The 19,699-nt window shown below is 38.8% G+C and overlaps 1 protein-coding gene across 1 annotated transcript in view; it reads right to left on the reverse strand.

Moving 5' to 3' along the window:
* The window catches only part of RSRC1 (arginine and serine rich coiled-coil 1), a 144,370-nt gene that overhangs the window by 47,009 nt on the left and 77,662 nt on the right, over positions 1-19,699 (reverse strand). The window contains 1 exon segment of the mRNA XM_040566891.1: positions 12,864-12,915. Within this exon segment, the coding sequence (XP_040422825.1) occupies positions 12,864-12,915 (52 nt within the window).

A 19,699-nucleotide genomic window follows, 5' to 3' on the forward strand; every position in this document is an offset into this window, starting at 1 on the left:
ACTTCTCAGTCGCTCTCTCCCTTTCACGTTCTTTGGTTTAGGATCAAAAGAAGATTGCTGGTGCTTGTTCAGGTCTCCCTACACAGCTCAACGCCAGACAAGGAATTAGGAGTTTTAAATGCTACAGGCAAATATAGCTCTAGGCAGTTAATGTAAGTTTATTCATCACATATTTGGGTGATTTTTTGAATAAACTCTCTGAATACACTCTAATGATTATTATGTGAAGCTTTCAGAGTAGAGTATGCAAGGCTTCTAGCTGGGAGGTACTTTCTTTTCTGCAAAGGGAAAATACTCGTTTGTCTTTATCTAAAATTAATACATATAATATACTTCTTGAAGTAGCTGAGAGACTGGAAATGGGATGCTGTTAGAAGGTGAAGTGTTTCACTGCCAGGACAGGCAATACTACTCTACTGCAGACAAAACACAGCAGCGCCCCTACACCGTTCTAAGTTGGTTCTGGTTCTAACTTCTGATATCAGTTTGGTGCAATTGGGAATTTTACTGCCTAACTTGGCTGTATGGAAGCAATACCACATGTCTAAACAAAGAGATATATTATTTCTTCTGGAAAATAAGAATTTTTATGCCCACTTTTTCTTTCTTTTCCCCACCCCTCTAACGTATTTGCATGCTTTTCCATTTAAAAGCGTAAGTTCTGATATCTACAGGTAGCAGCATCCACTGAATGCAAGCAGCATTAGCTGTGAATTATGAATTCATAACCCATAGTTACAGTTCATATAGCATGACTTTCCTTCTCTTGACCAAATGAAGCGAGCCAAAACGATGGCCTAGCAATGAAGTAAAACACCAGTAAGTCACTGGTTGTACTCCAGAATACCCAAACAAACCAGAAAGAGAATTACCATTTGAAACAGACATGCTACATACTTTTTATATTTCAATATAAAAAAATTGTCTAGTGAGAACAGAAATCAATTTTGTCCTCAAAGACTGCATTTTTATAACATCACATTTTCCGAAAACCAATAGTTTGTCAAGATACTGAAAAAGCAGGGATTATTGAAGATATCAATTTTCCAACAAATGAAGGGAATACTGCTTCTACCTAATTTTATCAGACACCCTTTTATATAGAGCACATATTAATTACATTTTTAAAAGTAAATGAGAAAAGCACATCTTTTTAGATAGCTAAAACTGAAAAAACTCTGAACAACAGTATTTGTGGCATTTTGAAACAAAGCTATCTTCGTTATTTTAAAAGGTTATCTTAAAATCCACTTTTCATGAACATTCTCATTCTCAATATTATAAAAAATCCTTTCAAAATAATCAGAATAATCAAACATCCATGATTTTTTTTTAAATAGCAGTATTAAAATTTCATATACCAAAAGTATGAACAATACAAAAGGAAAACAGTAATGCCTATTTTTATAGAAATTCTTAGTAGCAGTATCATAAGTATAAGAATTTCTTCTAAATCACACAAAAGTGTCTATTAAATAATAGGTGGTCATCCTTATAAAAAGTCTAACACAACTGCACCACTGGGGAAAAAAAAAATCTTTCCAAAACTTCCACTACTATATTTTAAGATTTATTCAGTCGACACCTCATAATCATCTCTAAATCTAATGGGACATAAATGCATTTCATCTCAGATGAAAATCTTCAGCGACCGCTAAAATGAAAATCAAAAAATTATTACAATCTAGTAGTTTGGCTTGCAGCATGCATTAATCAGAAATCATAATAAATCCACATGCTTCTTTAGACAGCACATTAGTCAAACAGTTTTGTATGATAACGACATTGACTAATGGGCTCGGAGTTAGAAGGGTCAATCATAAACTCATCAAATGCTTCATTTAATTTCTTAATTTGGACAAACACAATTTGTTTATGGGAAAGATATCAGGTGTTCTTGAATGAATAATGGCTATGAAACCAAACTCCATTAATCAGGTCTTGATTACAAATGACTCAGAGATTGTTTGTTCTAATTTCATTCATTTGGGTCAACAAAGAAAACATGAGCAAACGAAAGCACTTGGAAAAAATGGCACACTTACTTCTCCATATTTAATAAAGCTGTGATAAATATTCTTTCAGTAACTGTAAAACAAGGATTTTATTACCCACATTAAATACCATGCTTGATTCAAGTGAAAAAATTAATATAGATGATTTATAAGAAGATCACGGAGGCATGAAACAAGGTCTTCAAGTGCTGGACGACTGAACTTCTGAATTGAGAGCAACATGAGTGTATTTCAGATTTTCCTGAAAGGATGAATGTGAAAAGCACAAAAAGAGCAGGTTTTGATTTCCACTTTCCACGAAACATTTCAAGAAAATGATGCAATTTAGTACCCCTCTTCAACAAGTAGGGAAGTGAGCTTAGATAGCAGAACTGATGCCAAACTAAGGGAAGAAGCCCTGTGGACCCGTGGCTACTAAGATTCACAAATTCCTGCTGTATTTTCCAGGATTTAAGATTTTTAAACTCAGCCTGTATTTCTGCAAGCTGATACCACTCAAGAATATTTTTGCATTTTGTTACTGTGCAGAAGAACAAAAGTTTTTCAGATTTTTTGGGGGGAAGAATTTGGGTTTTACCGAGGAGGAGCCATCAGTAACGTAATTAAGGACGCCACATTCAATTCAACCCACCTGCTGTCCAGCCAAAGTCACCACCGCCTCCAGCCATGCCCACCATCACTGCATCTCACCTCGTCCCCAAGATGCCGCATGAGCAATCCCACGGCTCCTGCCTGTGCTCGGCCAGTCCCAGCCCCTGGGGTTGCACCACAGTCATGGAGCTAACGAGGAAATAAGATGCCATGGCCATGCACTAGTTTCCAAGTTGTGGAGAGCGGCTTCATGCCTAACAGAGCGCCTGTGATCACTGCAAGTCATTGAAACTCTTTGAAATGGTCGTCTGACCTCAGAAGGGCACTGTGACCTAAGATCCATTAATGGATTTATTTGTATCTATTTACACAATAGAGAAACGCATTTATCTGTTAAGTTATTGGTGCCTTGGAAACGCAAGCTGGAGGATGAGAGAGCAACGCCACCTATAATTACCTCCACACCCAGAAACCTGCAGGAAGCACCTTCATCACAGTGAGAAAGAACATTTTTTGTCTCTTTTCCTCTTATTTCTCCCTTCAGCAAGCTGAAGGGCAGGCCCTGGCAAACTTCACTTCAGGAAATTAGACGGAGAAGCCCTAAACGTTTAGGCACAGTTCACGCCCACCAGCAAGAGACAGTGTTGCCGAGCAGATCGAGCACTATAAAACCCTTTTCTGGGTACACGTGCCATGAAATCCAGTCAAACACTCTCCAGTTGCACTCGTAGGAAAATTGAACTGAAGGGTGGTAAATATCCAATGATTTACAGGGCGTACTGTCAGAACGTATCTTAGGGGCTCACATTTGGCTAACACTTTAATGACCACAGACAAAAGCAGGCACCTACGTGGAGAAGATGGCACAACAGATCGTGCAAAATATGAGAAATAAACATTGTGCTATCAGCATTAAGACATAACATTTCCCCAAAGACATGTTTAAACAGAAAATTGCTGCACAACCACATATGGTTTCTGCAGCCAAAACAGTGTATAATTAAATTACTGGGCAAAGTTGCTAAATATGAATTGATATAAAACTTAAGCTAACTGAAAAATTGTCTTTGACTTAAGATCAATAGCAGGACTGCTAGATTCATCTGCACATAATTAGCACACATATTTGCATCAAAATCATGTATACCATATGCTGCGTTACTGAAAACCCATTAGTTATAATGTAGGCCTGAGATACTTCTGTTTCTTGGTAGCACAAGAAACAGGTCTCAGATTAAAAAGTAACAAAAAACAGAAATTCTAACAGCTGTAGGTATATTTCTAAAGGTAATAAACGTTCACTAACTAGTAAAGTTACCGCAAAAATTACTTATAGGCTCTGTTTCACATTGTGACACCCCTACTTACATATACCAAGGCACCAATACTGCACTCAGTCTTTTTTTAGGGTACACTTTAGCAACAACTCATTGGCTTCTTAAACTGGAAAAAAATAGACACTGAAAATTATTCTACAAAAGTGATTCAAAGCATTCTTTTTATCTGTTGTAAGAACCTAAAATCGGTTCAGGAAATGAATGGCTTTTACACACCAACACAACGGTACTATAACTTGCAGAAGTGAATTACTTTGTTTCAAACACATTTTATTCTCCACCCAAATCGAATTAAAACCCCATATTTTTCAGCAATCATGAAAATGAAGTTGGAGCAATTATTGATTAAACAAGTGTTTACTCTGCTCACCAGTGACACAAAACAGCTGCACTTCAAAATCACATACTCCATAAGGACAAAACCATTAATATGTTTTAAAAAATAATTACTTGGATTAATGACTCTTAATTATATAGTTGTAGCTTAGCATGCAGAAAGTATTATTTTTTTTACTACCCTAGTGAGATTATGTAGCTTTGCCAACAAACTGGGAGCAAGTAACGTATGAATAAATGTATTTAATGTCCAGCTGTATAAGCACTCGGGCCTGGCTGTAAAGCTCGTTGGCACAGACTGACCAGGTGAGGTTAAGTACTTTGTGCGTCTTGGTGGAATTCAGTCTGAAACGAACTGCAATTCTCATAAAACACACAACGTAAAAATTAGGCATCACAATTTTATTCTAACATATATATTTTCTTGATTTTTAAGATTTATTTACTAAACTCCCTTTTAATTATTAAATATAGTACTGGCTTGATTCCAAGCGCAGAGGCTGTCTGTATTACAATATGCTAATTCAGCTCTTCTTAGACTAGGATCTCCTGGTGGAAAAGAGGTACGTTTAATTTTTACTTCCAGATATCAACTGCCCTTTAGTTTTTCCGCTGTTTTGGGGCTAACACAAGACTACATATGGGATTAGACCTGAAATGCTCTGATAGGGACTCTAAAATCATAAACTGAATAAATTAAAATACATCCTCGTAGGGATGAGAGTTAAGTGTCTAGACTTGGTGCGTCCTCCAACACAAGCATTAATCACCACGCCTGATTAATAGCGCGGTATCATAAACGGCAGTAAACCAGAGCAATTACCTAAAATATAGCAACCTGCTTTACAGCCAACAGTCGTTAGGTGAAGCGCAGTCCCCTCAAGGAATCTTCCTCGAAAAGACGGGCTCGGGAGAAGTGGGGCCCGAGGATGCAGCGGGGCCGTGCAGCACCCGAGCACTGAGGGCTCTCCCCAGGCCCCCAGCAGCAGAACCACCGCTGCTCCCGCACCAAGAACGGGGAAACTGTCTGAAGGAACCGGCAACACAATGGGAAGTTCAGCCGAGAAACAAGGCCGCTTCAAAAGCCAACGCTAATTTGCCAGCTTGGTATGATAAATATTAATCAGGCTTGTCTTCTCCTCAGTGCTAGGGGCTCTGGAAATCCCTCGGTGTAATGGGAAGAGCCACAATCAAGCCAGGAAGGCACCTGATACGGATTCAAAGCTCGTCCATCGTAATGGATACAGAATGTTTTCTTTCTTTTCTCTAAAACTCCTATTTCAGGTAGATTTTTGGGAAGAACACTTATTCTGGACACTCCTGTATCACTCAGTTTCTCCCCAAGCGCTCGTTCTGCTGCTGTTGACAACTAAATGAGTTTTGACACTTGGAAACCTGCTGGCTGAGTTGGGTCAGCAGCGGACCTACAAACTGGGGCCACCAACTCCATAACCAGATGATTTTTCTAAAGTACCTACTTCTCAAGAATTCTATTCCTGACCAAACCTCGGCCATAAAGAGGAGAGATAAGCATGGAAAGAGTATTTAAATGACAGGAAATTAAGAAAGAAAAAAACCTGGCAATTTCTGGGGGCTACAATTAATTAACAGTTGCAGTTGAAACCACGGCAGCAATGGGTACGACAGCTTCTCCTCAGATGGGGTATCTGAATGAATAGATTTCATCACATGAAAAGATTTCTGGCCTCCTCAGGACAACCTTGCAGTAGTGAGCTTCCAACCTTGCAGTAGTGAATTCCAACCAAAATTTTCTTTTAATCCACTTCATTTGTATCTTCAGTGTTTTAATAGCTTATCCTCTGTAGAAGACCATAAAACAAACTTAATCTTCCATAATTGCTACATGCTATTTTCTAGCCTGCAGCGTAACAAAACTCAGGCTCCTGATCCTGTGCCGGAGAGCCCACGTGGAACACAGGAGCGGGCGGCCGTCCACTGCAAGTGTTTGTTGAGAGCTGGCCGAGTGGGATGGGGACAGGCAGGTCCCAGGACACGCTGACGTGCTGCAGCTCCACGCATCCCCTGTGCGGGTGGCTGTGGCTTCGCACGCGCTGGAATCCCGGCAGGAGAGGCGGCCAGCCCTGGCACTGCCCTGCTCGCGCTTGCTCGGTTCTGTTTTTTCTCTAGAAACATTCATATTTATTCAAATTCTCCTTAGCTTGGGGTCAGTAACATTGTTAAAACACCTTTAAAAAAATCTTTAGCACCTTGACTCAATAGGTGTGATAGTGCCAATAAAGTAGTTCAATGGGACATCTTTGCTCACGGAATTGAGATTTTTATATGATCAGAAGTAAGAACCAGTTATTCAAAGTGTTGATAGATGCTGCTTAAAACCACTGATACTGATAGAAATTAGCGTTTGCTATCAAGTCAAACTGAGCATATCCACATAATAACTATATTAATCTTTGTCAATTTTCAGCAACTTAATATTGTTATAATTTCAAATTCTTATAATTTCTAGATAAAAGATTATTTTGGAAGTTATTTTTAATCTTCCATGAGACAGGTAAAATATTGTATGTGCTATTTTGTCCTTTGTCCATATATACCAACAAATGTTATCCATCCTTCTAAAGTTTTTTGCATAATTACAATTCCAAGCTAAAGACATCAAGTTTTCAATGGAAAGTTCACAAACAGCAAAATCAAAAATAAGAAAACCATAATCTAGAAATCCATAAACATTTTATATATTTGGCGTTTAAAAATAAATACCAGTAAAATAAAAGTTTTCATACTTGTAGCCACCTGCCTGCCTCACTACTTTGCATAGCTAGAAAAGAGCAAAATAGAAGCCATCCTATTTAACTAAACAGTTTTTATTAAAGTAAAAGAAAAGCAAGAATCTATAAAGTAGCAAGTGATCCTATTAGTTCCACCAGACTAAAATCATACAGTCTACGTATGTGGTCCTTTCAGCCACATCTGTTATGAGCCATTTTGATACCACAGAGTAGGGAATATTGGTCTATTTATTTATCATGCACTATGAGTGCAAATTAGGATTTTTCTTCCTAATAAAATGTAATATAATAGGTAGGTAAAAAATAAAAATGCAGTAAGTACTATAAAACGCTTGCATTTTTACAACAGCAAAAGCCAAAGTACTTGTTATATTCCATTATTTTCTCTGTAAGGAATATGTAAAATGCAATAAAGATGCATGGTACAAAATTAAAGGGAGCAATCTGATAGTATAATTCAAAGATAATGAGTTAAATACCAATATCCAGAACTGCTGCCAAACAGATCTGATAAATATTAAATGCTTATTTCTATTCATCATTTTTTACCACATATTGCTAATGTCGTATTAGTCTCTCAGTGCTGAAGTTTCCTTTAAATAAACTCTATCAAGAATTCTTTGCACAAAAATGCCCTTCTTGAATGCTCTTTCAGCCATAGATTGAAATGCAGATTCCCAAAACAGATCAGTCACTTATTTCAACTCTAGACCTTTGAAAATCCAGATCAATTGCCTTTTGTAATCATCTTTATATGGAGAATAAGAAATTTCTCCATGTCGCCAAAGAAAAGTTTTCAGACTCCTTTGGTAAAAGCAGTAGGATTGTTAGCTCGAAATGTCCACATGCTAGTTCATCTCAATATATTTACATTTTGGAATATTCATCCATATTTTAATCTTTATGTGAAAACGCGGTTGCCATACAACAACTTCTGGCACAAATTAGCTGGCTGTAAGGTTTCGATGGTTTGCTAATAAGCTTATCAGTTTTAGTAAGGCAGGATTCAGTGTATGGGAAACTTTTTTCTTAATATTTGTGATATGCGCAAGCAAATGCTTAATACCAAAACAAGCTCAAATCTTCTGTGCTTCTCTCTCTCAGTAATGAAGTCTGGGAAAGGAATCACAGACACCCAAGTGGTTTGGCAACTGTAAGTGACAGAAGCTCGGCTAAATCCTCTGTTTACACTGGGGATTAGCCGGGTAGATTGTGCGCCACAAACTGAGCTGGCCATGGTCAAGGGAACCTGCTCCCTGTCAGCCCGCGGGGCACCCGCACAAAGCCCGGTCCTGGTAGGAAGTGACCCATAAACGTATTCCTACGAAGGATTTATACAAAGCCAGTCTGCCTCATAGAAACTCCATATGACCATTAACTGGCCTGCAAGGCCTGCCAGGAGGCCTAATTACAGGTCTACAGAGCCCAATAACAAAAGCTGAAGAGCTTTAGCCTAGGGATGATCTGCTTTATACTGACTTGAGAGAGTCCATATAGAGTGACAAAAAGAAAGAGGTTTAGCTTTAAAATTCTCCCAAGAGACAAAGCATTGTAGCTAAGTCTGGAAGGCCCACATGCAACATACTTCAGATAGGCTTAAACATACCACCCTCTCAAAATTAACATTCAACTATTGCCTGCTTAACATCTGCTCAAACATGGCAAGTTGCTGTGATATTGTTAGACAATGCTAAAAAGGCTTTCTGGTATCTAAATATTGAGAAGGATAAGAAAATAAAGTCATGCAAATATCATTTATAGCCGAGACCAATGGCAGTTTTTATAATCAAGAACCAGTTGCCCTAAAATTTCAAGTGGAGTGCTTCAGTGTCTTCAAGCGTTATGCTGCTTAATGAGAACAAAGATACTGAAATCAATCTGCACTAACAAAGAAAAATGGAATTTAACAAAGCGTGTAGCAAGGCCACCACAAACAAAGGACAGAGACAAAACTTCTTGACAGCAGCAGATCACCTGAACGTAACGATGGCCGCCTTTCCCTCCTCCCATCCCAAATGCAGGTGAATTTGTTGTATTTTACCAACTCTCCTGCAACGAGAGACCAGAAAGACCCCAAAGTGCACCAGCAAAATAAAATAACCCCTATTAAAAAGAGTCTGGTTTACTATGTGCTGTCTTTTGGCTTTCAGAGAAATTGGCTGATATTTCCTAGATGAATATCAAAGACACTAAAAGCAGATTTTCCCAAGATACCAAACATCTACAATTCCTGATGGAGTTGTGCCTGACGAGGAGGCCCTTGGACATTCACCTTCCCTGAAATCAAGCATTGCTGGTGATGAAGCGAGTAGTGAAGAGTGAAGGGAATACAATTATGTTTAATTAACTTTTTTAAACCATGGCCATTGCACTAGAACAGGACTTGGTAAAGCTGGCATTCCAAAACCACTTTCAAAGCCTGTATTCTATAAATCCATAACATTACTGGTGTATTTCAATATACCACCTTCTTGCTTAAAGCCACAGGGATAAAGCCACATAATTTGCAAGTCAATAGGTTGATGTGAAGCAGAAAATTATACACACAAACATCTTCAGATTGAGAAGACAAGCCTATCGTGCAAATACTTCACTGAAACACAACAAGAAACAAAGCAAAACATGGGCCATGAACTTTTGTACCTAGCACTCTCCAGTTCAACAGGGACGTATTGCAAACCTGTATCATTACTAACAATTTCTTTTTTCAAAATGAAAGTCTGACAGAACAGTAACTTGGCTTCTCCACTAGGACACAATAGATATGTCCCAGTCTCTCTCTCTTTTTAACATAATGTTTTAATCTACAGAAGTGGCATTGACAAAGGATACGTTGGAATTTAGACTATTTGATGGGGTTAAGCAAAATAGAAACCTAGATTGTAAAATAAAGAAATTAAATTTGAAATGTCATGAGGCTACGGTGAATAGGAATTACAAACTTAAATATTAGATAAATGCAGTGCTGGGAGAGGCTATAAGCAAAGTGCAAAACCTACCATCAGCTTGAATTTGAAGTCAGATTGCTCTTACAACAAACACTGGTATTTTATAGACAAGCTAGCTTCGATTTGTGCACATTAACATTTAATATACTTTGTAACCTTACACAGCAGAGGTACTGTTTGCTCTATTTGTGTTATGTTTATCCGAAGGCATTGCCAATACATTAATAACCAAAACCATCTGCTAAGTAAACCAAGTACAGTACAGTAATATGCACTGTACAGTACAGTAATATGTGGAAATCTTCAGAATGAAATGGGCAAATATATTTCTATACCAATGACAAAAGAAAATGTTAGATTCATGTGGGAGATGGGATATTTTTGCATGGAAATGGCATGGAAAGGGGAAATGGAGATGCCAACGTTATAGCACATCAGTGGAGACGAACAGCGCAGGGACCTTCCCAAAAGTTTCTCTAACACTTGGGGGTAATTTTGAGGCATTGCAGAAGGTAAAACTGTTTTGTCTATCGCAACCATAGAAAACAGTGCATGTTATGAACAGTCCTTAAAATATAGATAATATACTTTGGATACGGCACAGTTTTTTCCCCCACTTAGTGTGAATGGAGCAATTCCCATCACAAGACAGCCAGATATCCCACAAGTTACTTCACAAGTCTGGGATGTGTTCTGTACTGAGCACTATGTACACAACCAGCGGCTTTGTTCATCGTTACCAAAGTACAGATTAAAATTCCCATTACATTCAGCTAAGTGATCATGCTACAACACAGCAACAACAATTAATCTGTTGATTTTGAACTCTGAAAAGTCAACAGAACACAATTAGCTGTTCAGTAATGCTCCAACTACTGCTTGCTTTTATTTCTTTGAAGGTGAAAATAGTGCTCATTTTGCAATGAATAAATACAATAAAGACGTTGAAACAACAGCATTAACATGCTCATCCTCTTAAATGAATTTAATAAAAATTCAATTTAATTGACTGAATACAGGACTGGGAAAAGAATGGGGGAATGATCTCATAAATGCTTAAGATTACCAGCACCTAAAAAACGACAGGAAACACTTTTTTCCTATAAAATTTGGATAGTAAGAGAAACAAACAGATTAACTCTCTCGAGTTATTTATGAACAGTGTGCAGCTTCAATCTAAATTTCCGACTTCAATTGTGAATATTTAAATTAAAAAATATCATAGGCCCTTTATGTGTTTCTGGAAATTTCTGGGACCCAGGTCACGATGATATACAACTCCTAGGTATCTTTTATACATTTCCCAGGTGTTAAATTAAAAAATGAGGTGTGACAGATGTGAGTAGTATAAACAAATTGTGCTTTTTTAGGTCAGTGCTGTCACATCTACTTTATAATTATATGCTTCAAAGGTTTATTAAAAGTTATGGAGAACAATGAACGCATTTGAAACTACGGAATATAAAGGGCTAGGTGCATTTTTCTGGAAAAAAAAATCCAGGAAAGTGAAAAGATGGTATTCCTTAAAACAGGAGGTTTCAGTAAGGGGGAAAAATAAAGAATGGTATTGGAAATCGCTGTTTATAAATTAAGAATCTATAAACCAGAGACAGACAGAAGCCGAACTAAAGACAAACATGAATTTATTACAATGCGTATGAAATACTGGAAGTTTTCCTTTCTGTGTGGAAAAATTGACAAAGTTTTAACAGGAAAATTAAAATGAGAAACATTAAGATACAGAAATAAATTAGCATGACAAACCTCAACACAGACTAACATATTAGAGAGTTAAATTGTTATTTTAATAATCTGAAGACAAATGAAAGTACCTCAAGAACATCCAGTATGTTATATTTAGGTATCTTTATAAATCATCATGATCCCACCACAGTGTAAGGTTCTCAGATAATAATTTCACATGTAAGTGCATCAAAATAACTAAATAAAGTTCTAAATAACTATTTGGAGACCGGGTGAAGGGAGGACAAAATCTCCACATCAAGGCAGAGATTTTTGCAAGGCGTCAAAGAGCAAAATGAACCTCGGTCTACATTAGCCCACTGGCCAAACACACAGCAGTGCTAGAGTAGTGTAAAAAAAATAATAAAAAAAAGAGAAATAAAAAAGGGAACTCCTGTTCATTTGGGAACGAGTATGTCTTGGACTTACCTTGGACTTAGATAAGTATCTGCAAAAAAAGCAGGCTTAAAAAAAAAAGGACTGATCTGCTAGCCTTTGGTTCAATAGAACAAGAGTTTCCATGAATTTTTAAACGTGACACGAAGCTACAGGATTCCTCCAATTTCGAATTGAATTAAAAGTTCCAAATAGTTACTGAGACATGCATTTTGCCTTCCTTGTTACTAGTGCCAAACAAAATAGGAATGCTTCTTTCTGGAGGGCACTAATACGGAGGTCAGCCTCTTGATCTGACGCTTTTGGAAAGCTTGCTACGTATTTCTGCTACCACTTCAAACAAAGAAATATAAGTATTTATATGTACCAATTTAGTTCAATGCTAGAAACTAAAGAAACAAAACCAATTTTTTCAGAACACAGACTAGAGTTTCGGTAGCAGCAGCAAGAGGACAAACACGTGAAGTCTGAGTGCCGGTTCTCCAACAGCAGACAACAAAAAGCACTTACTTTATCTCCTTAGAGGAGTTTAGTAAATGCCAATGATGATGCACACCAGTTGCAACTTAACCAGAAACTGAAGTGAGCTATGGAGAAAGGGACTCAGCCTTTGCCAAACAGAAAACAGTAACATTCCTATCTTGATAGGTTTCATTTGTCTGATATTATAAAAAAGAAATACGTACACTTGAAGAATATAATTTTACTTATAATAGCAAGACTTACCAGCTGCCTCAAGAACCAACTGTAATCTAGCTTTGGCCTGTTCAGCAGGAGTCTGAAAAGAGAGGATTTGTAAATCTTCACAACTGTTTGCACAATCGACACGCGAGGTCACGTTACCGGCTACGCAACTCCCACGGCTAACAGCGATCCCTCGCCTCTGCAGGTGACCCAGTGCCACACGCTATCCAAGGAACTCCAAGACGGGAACAAGTACCAAGCCCTTCTGAGCTAGAAACTAGCAGGTAACTTTTCAGAATGGAATAGCAAACACAGTTCTGGTCATGCAGCAGCGTAGCAGCCAGCCCAGAGGTGCCCAAGCACCCACCTCCTTTCCCAGGGCTGCGAGAGCGATTCCTCCCCAGCAGCCACCGCGACCCCATCACATGAAAATACATGCCTGTACAAACACGCTCAAAATCTGGTCTTAAAATGATTAATATGGCGAGTTTTTCACACTTCTTCTGTTATCTGTTTTGATTTTTTCCTTTCCTTAAGGTATTTCTTCACATCTGTTGGGCTGAGGAGCACATTGTTGGCTGTGTACCCACTATGCTAATTATTCCAAGTGATGTTTTACTGTGTCCAATGCGCTTGCCATCCCTCTAATTTTGAAGCCACTCAAACGTTTTCACAGTTAAATTTATACATAAACCACATTTGTCACGGAGTGCAGAAGTTGATTATTTCTGTAAGCATCTGAAAAGTTTGGGAGGTTTCTGCTCCGCGCTAAAAAGAACAAAGCACGCAGAAGTTTCTGGTGTCATCCTTCAGCTTTGAGAGCTCTTCTGGGCAGACGTTGGAACCAGAACATTTTTTCTGATACCCAACATAAGTTGGCACCTTTCAGGTTTCACCTCATTGCCGACACAAGCATCAGTCAGGGCAGTCGGGCAGAGCTCTACGCTCTGAATGTCCCAGCTGACGACGCTCTGCAGGTAAGAGCGATAGCCCTGAGCAGACACCGGCTTTTCTCAAAATCTCTTGCAACCAAAGACATCTCAGACTGCGTTGTGTTTGACATCACAGATTAGGGAAGGATTGGTGTTGTATTGCCATAAGATACAGTCCCTGTGAAGTGGCCCAGTATTCTGAAATTTCATTCATAATTTGAAGGTGTGAAAGTTTACAAAGGTTCTAGTTTGAGTATCTCTCACACTGTGCAGAAGCATACGCATTCATCCGCTATCTCACAAGAAAGCTGCCTTCTGCTTTTTAGGTGTTTATTCCTTATTCATTCACTAACATCCCCCCCTCTTTTTTTTTTTTTTTTTTTTTTTTGTTTTGGTACCATTACATCTACTCTTGCTAAGAGAGTCACAATTCAATTCCTACTACAATAACTTATAGACAGCTCCTTTCATTAGCATGCACTATGAAAGACGTTACGTTCATCAGCAAACTGAAAAAATATAAACTAAGACACAGATTTCAGTTTACAGGGGTCTAAAAGTTTTAGTTTAGAATTTTAATAACCATTTGCACATACCTAGTTGTTGGGCAAAATTTAGTATAACTGCTATACCAACGCTACATTCGTGTTAACCACCACTCTTGGTGGCAGCTAGAAAAAGCTTGAAATTCATTGTAAAAATATCTTCACTTTTCTTCCCCTTGCAGTAACTGAGTGCTGTCTGACGCAACCCGGAAAGCAACCCTTCGTGCTTTCCCAAAAATACAGGAAAATACAAAAAATATCTGAGTTCACTGGGAAAACCACTGATGTCATCAGCCATCAAAGACAAAAAGAGGATGACACACAGGTTTAGCACAAGCTTTAGGATTGCCACCAACTCTGCTCATATGAAGCGGTCACACAGTTGCTGTCTGGAAGGAGGGGAGGAAGTCATCTCGGGGACAGCACGCAGAACTGTACAGGTTAAGGCCAAACGAGGAACAAGGCACTCAAAAGCTTACACAGACTAAACTATGTGGCGGAACTGGGCTGATACCTCGGAGATTAGGGAGATAGGGGATGGTGTGTTTTCTTTTTGGTTTATTTGCTTGGTTTTTTTTTTTAAGCTTTCCATCAACAACAGTTTCCTTTTGAACAGCTTCCCATCTTCTGGCTGCTATGAAAAAGCCAACCAGTGGAAAAGCAGAAGACGGGAAAACATGAACTTCTATTTCTAAGAAAGTTTGTATCATTATATTACTAAACAGATTTCACAAGTTAGGTTCAAAGATACCCACATGACTCAATTGTTATTAATACTTCAAGCAAATATTGGATTATACGCATTCAATTTTTAATACAATATACTTTAGGAAGATGCAGCACGTCCTTTTTGACTTGTATTCCTTTGCAGTATATCTGCTGCATTACAGTCGTAGAGCTTTCAAAAATAGCATATATTTTTTAAAATAAAATTGCCCTATGATCTCAGCACTTTAAATTTGGTTCTTATTGTTTCAAAGAAAAAATTGACAACAAAACAATCAAACCCACACAAGTTGCTAGCTAGCAGTAGCTACAGGGAGTAAGGGATGTGCCTGATGGGAGCTCCAGAGATGCCATCGGTGTCATGTTTTCCTTTCAAAAATGTTCAATTGCAGGGGGAATTCAGCTGTTTTTATTTTACTGAGATAATTAATAAGTTTGAAACAAATGCTTCAATTCAGGTACTACATTTTATTTTTACAAATCTTCCTGCTACTTGTGATAAATTTTGGACTGAGAGGTCAGTATTCAAGTGAAACTATACTTGGGAAAGTTGAGAAAAAAATTGCCAATTTTAAAAAAAAAAAAGAAAAGGAGTCCAAACCTCCATTTGAACTAATGAACAGTGTGAACATTGCTAAGTAGTGCACATGCCTCTTGCCAGTGTCAGACAACACTACCCTACCACATGAGTCAAGCAGTTAACCACGACAAAAGGTTCTGAGTTGCAGTGTGCTCCTGCCTAATTTTTTATGAACACGGAGTTTTCACGTGGAATGTCACTGACGTTTGTCTGTGCTAAAACTGGTTCCGTTCAATCCCATCACTAATGATATCGGTCAGGTATAACGTACTACAGGACTTTTCTCTCTTATGACATGTCATGAAAGCCTTACAAACCCGAGTGTGACAGGGATCAATTTGCATGTATTTTACACAACTGTTTTATCTTTGCGCTCGGTAAATACAAAACCTGCCGCCTTAAAGCCTTCTGCAGCCCCACGAGCAGCCGGGAGCGACAGCCCCTGAGTGCCTGCTTTCCGCGGCAGACGTGATTGACATCCCTTAGCTGCCCGAGCCACACGCGCTGCCTGAAATTATAATTAAATGACAGACTTGCAGAGGGGATGTAGGATATCAAATTTGTTTAACGAAACCAGTCAAGTTCATCATTTAAAAATTTTTTTTCCACTTACTGATAAAAGCACAATTTTCTGCAGGCCCACAACTGCCCTCTGGTCTGTACGTTAGAAAATACAACGCCACAGATCTCCCAAACTTTGTAAACCAGTTTGTTTATGCCAGTTGAAACGTCTCAGCGGTACGTCTTGCCCAGATTGGTGTCCAGGTTCCTTCCTGAAGCTGACTCACGGCCCCATGGCCAATTGCCAGTGCAGCAGCGGCAAATGTTCCTGCTCAGGTTTAGGGAACAATATTACTGCAAGCACTCGTTGCAGCTTAAAATAGAACATGAATTGTACTTGTATTAAATATAGGTCTCCTCAGCAAGATGTCATTTCCCTAGTTAAATTTCTCTTGTTGCAGTTGTACTAAGATTCCAGTTTAAAAACCAAAACAATACCCAAAGGACTCAGCAAATAAACACCAATTAAGTAAGCCCATATATGACTCTGGAAGCTGAACACAAATCCATCATCGTATTTCTGCTCCAGCTTATCATCAGTTACATTCCTGGGGACATTCCTCTAGTCATTCCCAACACCTGCAGAGCTCAAAAAAAGTGTAATAATAATAATAATAATAAAAAGACCCAAACTTAAGTTCCCTAGCTGTTGGAAGAGCGGGCCATCCAAAACAATTGAGAATAGATACAAAGTAGGTCAAAAACCAACAGCAAACTGTTGCAATGAATTCCAGAAAAAGGAAAGTTGGGAAGACAGAGTATAGCAGAAATACCTCAGCATCACTGCAACCAGGACTCTTTTAGAGGCTTTATCAAGTGATTCCGCTGCACGTTCTCAGCTTGATTTTTGCTTTTCCACTCAGAACCACAGGAAGGGTTCAGGACAAAGACTGGCTTTGACCAAAGCTAACCAACTCCCCATGCAGTTCAGGAGACGCAGCCTTACCTGCGCTCGCCGACTTGCGCGGGCCCACGCACGGGGCTGGCAGAGCAGCGGGAGGCGGCACGTCGGGACGCCGGGGCTCATGGACTGAGCTGACAGGAGCTGACTGAGTCCAGCCGAGCAAAATGCCCAAGGATTTGGTTAGCTGGGATGAAGGAGAGAATTGTTTTGCAGTGATACAAAACTGCAAAGTTTTGTGGTTGTTGGGTCGTGGGTTTTTTTTTTTGTGCCAGATGGGGCTGGCAGACGGGAGCTCTGGACTGAGAAATGGCAGCGGAGGCTGGGCCACCAGAAGCTCCAGCTGAAGAGGGGTGGGTGGGCGTTATCCGAGGGCACCTGCACCGTCCAGACTGAGGCAACTCTTCCAAAGACTACTTGTTGGCAGTGACCGTTCTGTGAAACGGACAGGGTCCTGCAGAGAGTAGAGGCTCCTCCAGAGCAAAAGGACAACCCCACACTGCTCTGCTGTCTAAATGGCGCCTTCACGGACAAACGTTGCCTCGTGAGTCCACTGAATCTCCTCAAATATGCTCATACGTTAGCTCAAAAAGACAAGCTGATGTTCTCGCTGAAGTGCCAAAAGCTTTAATTAAAGTGCTACATGAGAAAAGCAGTCAGCAAGGCACAAAACAACCAGGCCACGTCTCACAGCACCAGCAATTACTCCTGTTCCACATTAAAATGTAGGCTGGGCTTACAGCCTCAGCAGCGATCTGGGGAGACGCCGAATGACGGCATTCTACTGCCTCTACAGGTAAATGCATTATTTAGGGGTACAGGAGGCTGAAAGCCTTAACCAGATCAAGTGGTAATAGCAGCACAGAACAGCATAAAATGTAATGCTGATAAATACAGAGTAATGCAGACTGGAGAGAACTTCTCACTCGCCTTATTGTGTTCTCAAAGCGCAGTATCAATTCAGGAAAAAAAGTAGTTTAGCCATCATTGTGGACAGCTAAAAGGAGACCTCAATGTATATCAGTAATGAGAAAAGACAAGGAAGAAATGAAAAAAATTAAACAAAGGGGATAGATGTATAATTTCATTTTAATATATTCTGTAAGTCAGTGGCCTGCCTTCACCTGAAATATTATACATCCCAATTCTAGTAAATCTATCTCAACAGGGAGAGAGCAACAAAGAAGCCTAACCCCTGCCTATCTTTTAAATAGAGTTTGATCAAATTATGAAAAAGATTATGTGACATGTTTGTTTAGCATAGGAATGGAGGCATTCCTTTTGAGTCATCCCTTTCTCATTAGGAGATTAAAAAAATGATAATTACCAAAGGAAGTGAAAATGAAGAACTTATTTGTATTACAGAACACCTCATAAGGGCATGCAATATTAAAAAATAAAATAAAATTAAAAAAAGACTGAGAACTTGTAACTGTCTTCTTTTTCATACAAAAGACAGAGCAAACAGAATGAATTTGAGGTTGACAAATTCAAAACTGACAGAGGAACATTTTTTCCTCATTAAAACAAACAAACAAAACAACAGAAGAATTCACAACATGAATTAGTAACAGAGAAATGTAACAAGCATGCCCAGCATTACTTGATTTATACCCCTGCATTTTCAGACATTAATCAGCAGAAATGACTGGATGCTAAGTGGTATTTCTGATGTGGTGTTTCTTCCCTGATACAATCAATCGGTAATGCACAGATACAGGCTATGGCAGGACCACTGTTCTGACCTAATGTAGATCTACCTGCTCCAAAAAATAAAAAAAGAATGATTTTTTGATAAACTGTGAAAAAGGATAAATTGGGAAAGTGAGTCCAGCACGAGATGGCACCGACGCTGTTTACTCCACAAACAAGGGAGGTGTTTCCCAGCTTGCCTCCTACCCATAACTACCTTCCTGTTAAATACAATGGGGAAACGATGATTTGTTTTTACAACTATCCAGCTGATGCGCTAGCTGTAGGAAAATGATCAGCAGCTAAGAGTGGAACACATCAAATTTGTATTATATTGACAGAGCAGTTTTACACTCCTACTATTACATAGGATGGAACTGAAAAAAAAAAGAAAAAATCTGGGAAACTGTCAGGCTGCTTGCAGTCTAATAGTCTAATTTTTTATTGCAAAAACCTGGTGCTTGTTTGGTTTGTTTGTTTGTTGTTGATGTTGCTTTTTTGTTTGCTTGTTTGTTTTTTAAACTTTATGTAAGTAGCCTAAGAGGAACAGAAAACATTGTAAGCTCGAGAAACTGCCCATATTCTGTTTCCTAATAATTTTTATACTCTTTTATGGATCTCTCATCAACACACATTAGTTACAGTCTAATGCAAATTACTGACATGTTCCATGTTACTACTGAAATAGAATTGAGCATAACAAAAATCTTGATCTTAGATGTTGTCAGACCTACGCAATTATCAAAGCACGATGTACGTGAATTAGAAGTGGAAAAAATCATGTAAAGCATGGGATAATAGCAATATCTGTCCATCAAATACACAGATGCTTTTGGCACTTCCGTACAAAAAAAAAAAAAGAAAAAAGCCAGCATAAGGAACATGAAAAACTATGAAAGGGCAATCATTATCAGGGGAAAAAAAAAAAAAAAAAAAGCCAA

The sequence above is a fragment of the Cygnus olor genome, chromosome 9, assembly GCF_009769625.2.
Source record: "Cygnus olor isolate bCygOlo1 chromosome 9, bCygOlo1.pri.v2, whole genome shotgun sequence".
Classification (NCBI taxonomy): domain Eukaryota; kingdom Metazoa; phylum Chordata; class Aves; order Anseriformes; family Anatidae; genus Cygnus; species Cygnus olor.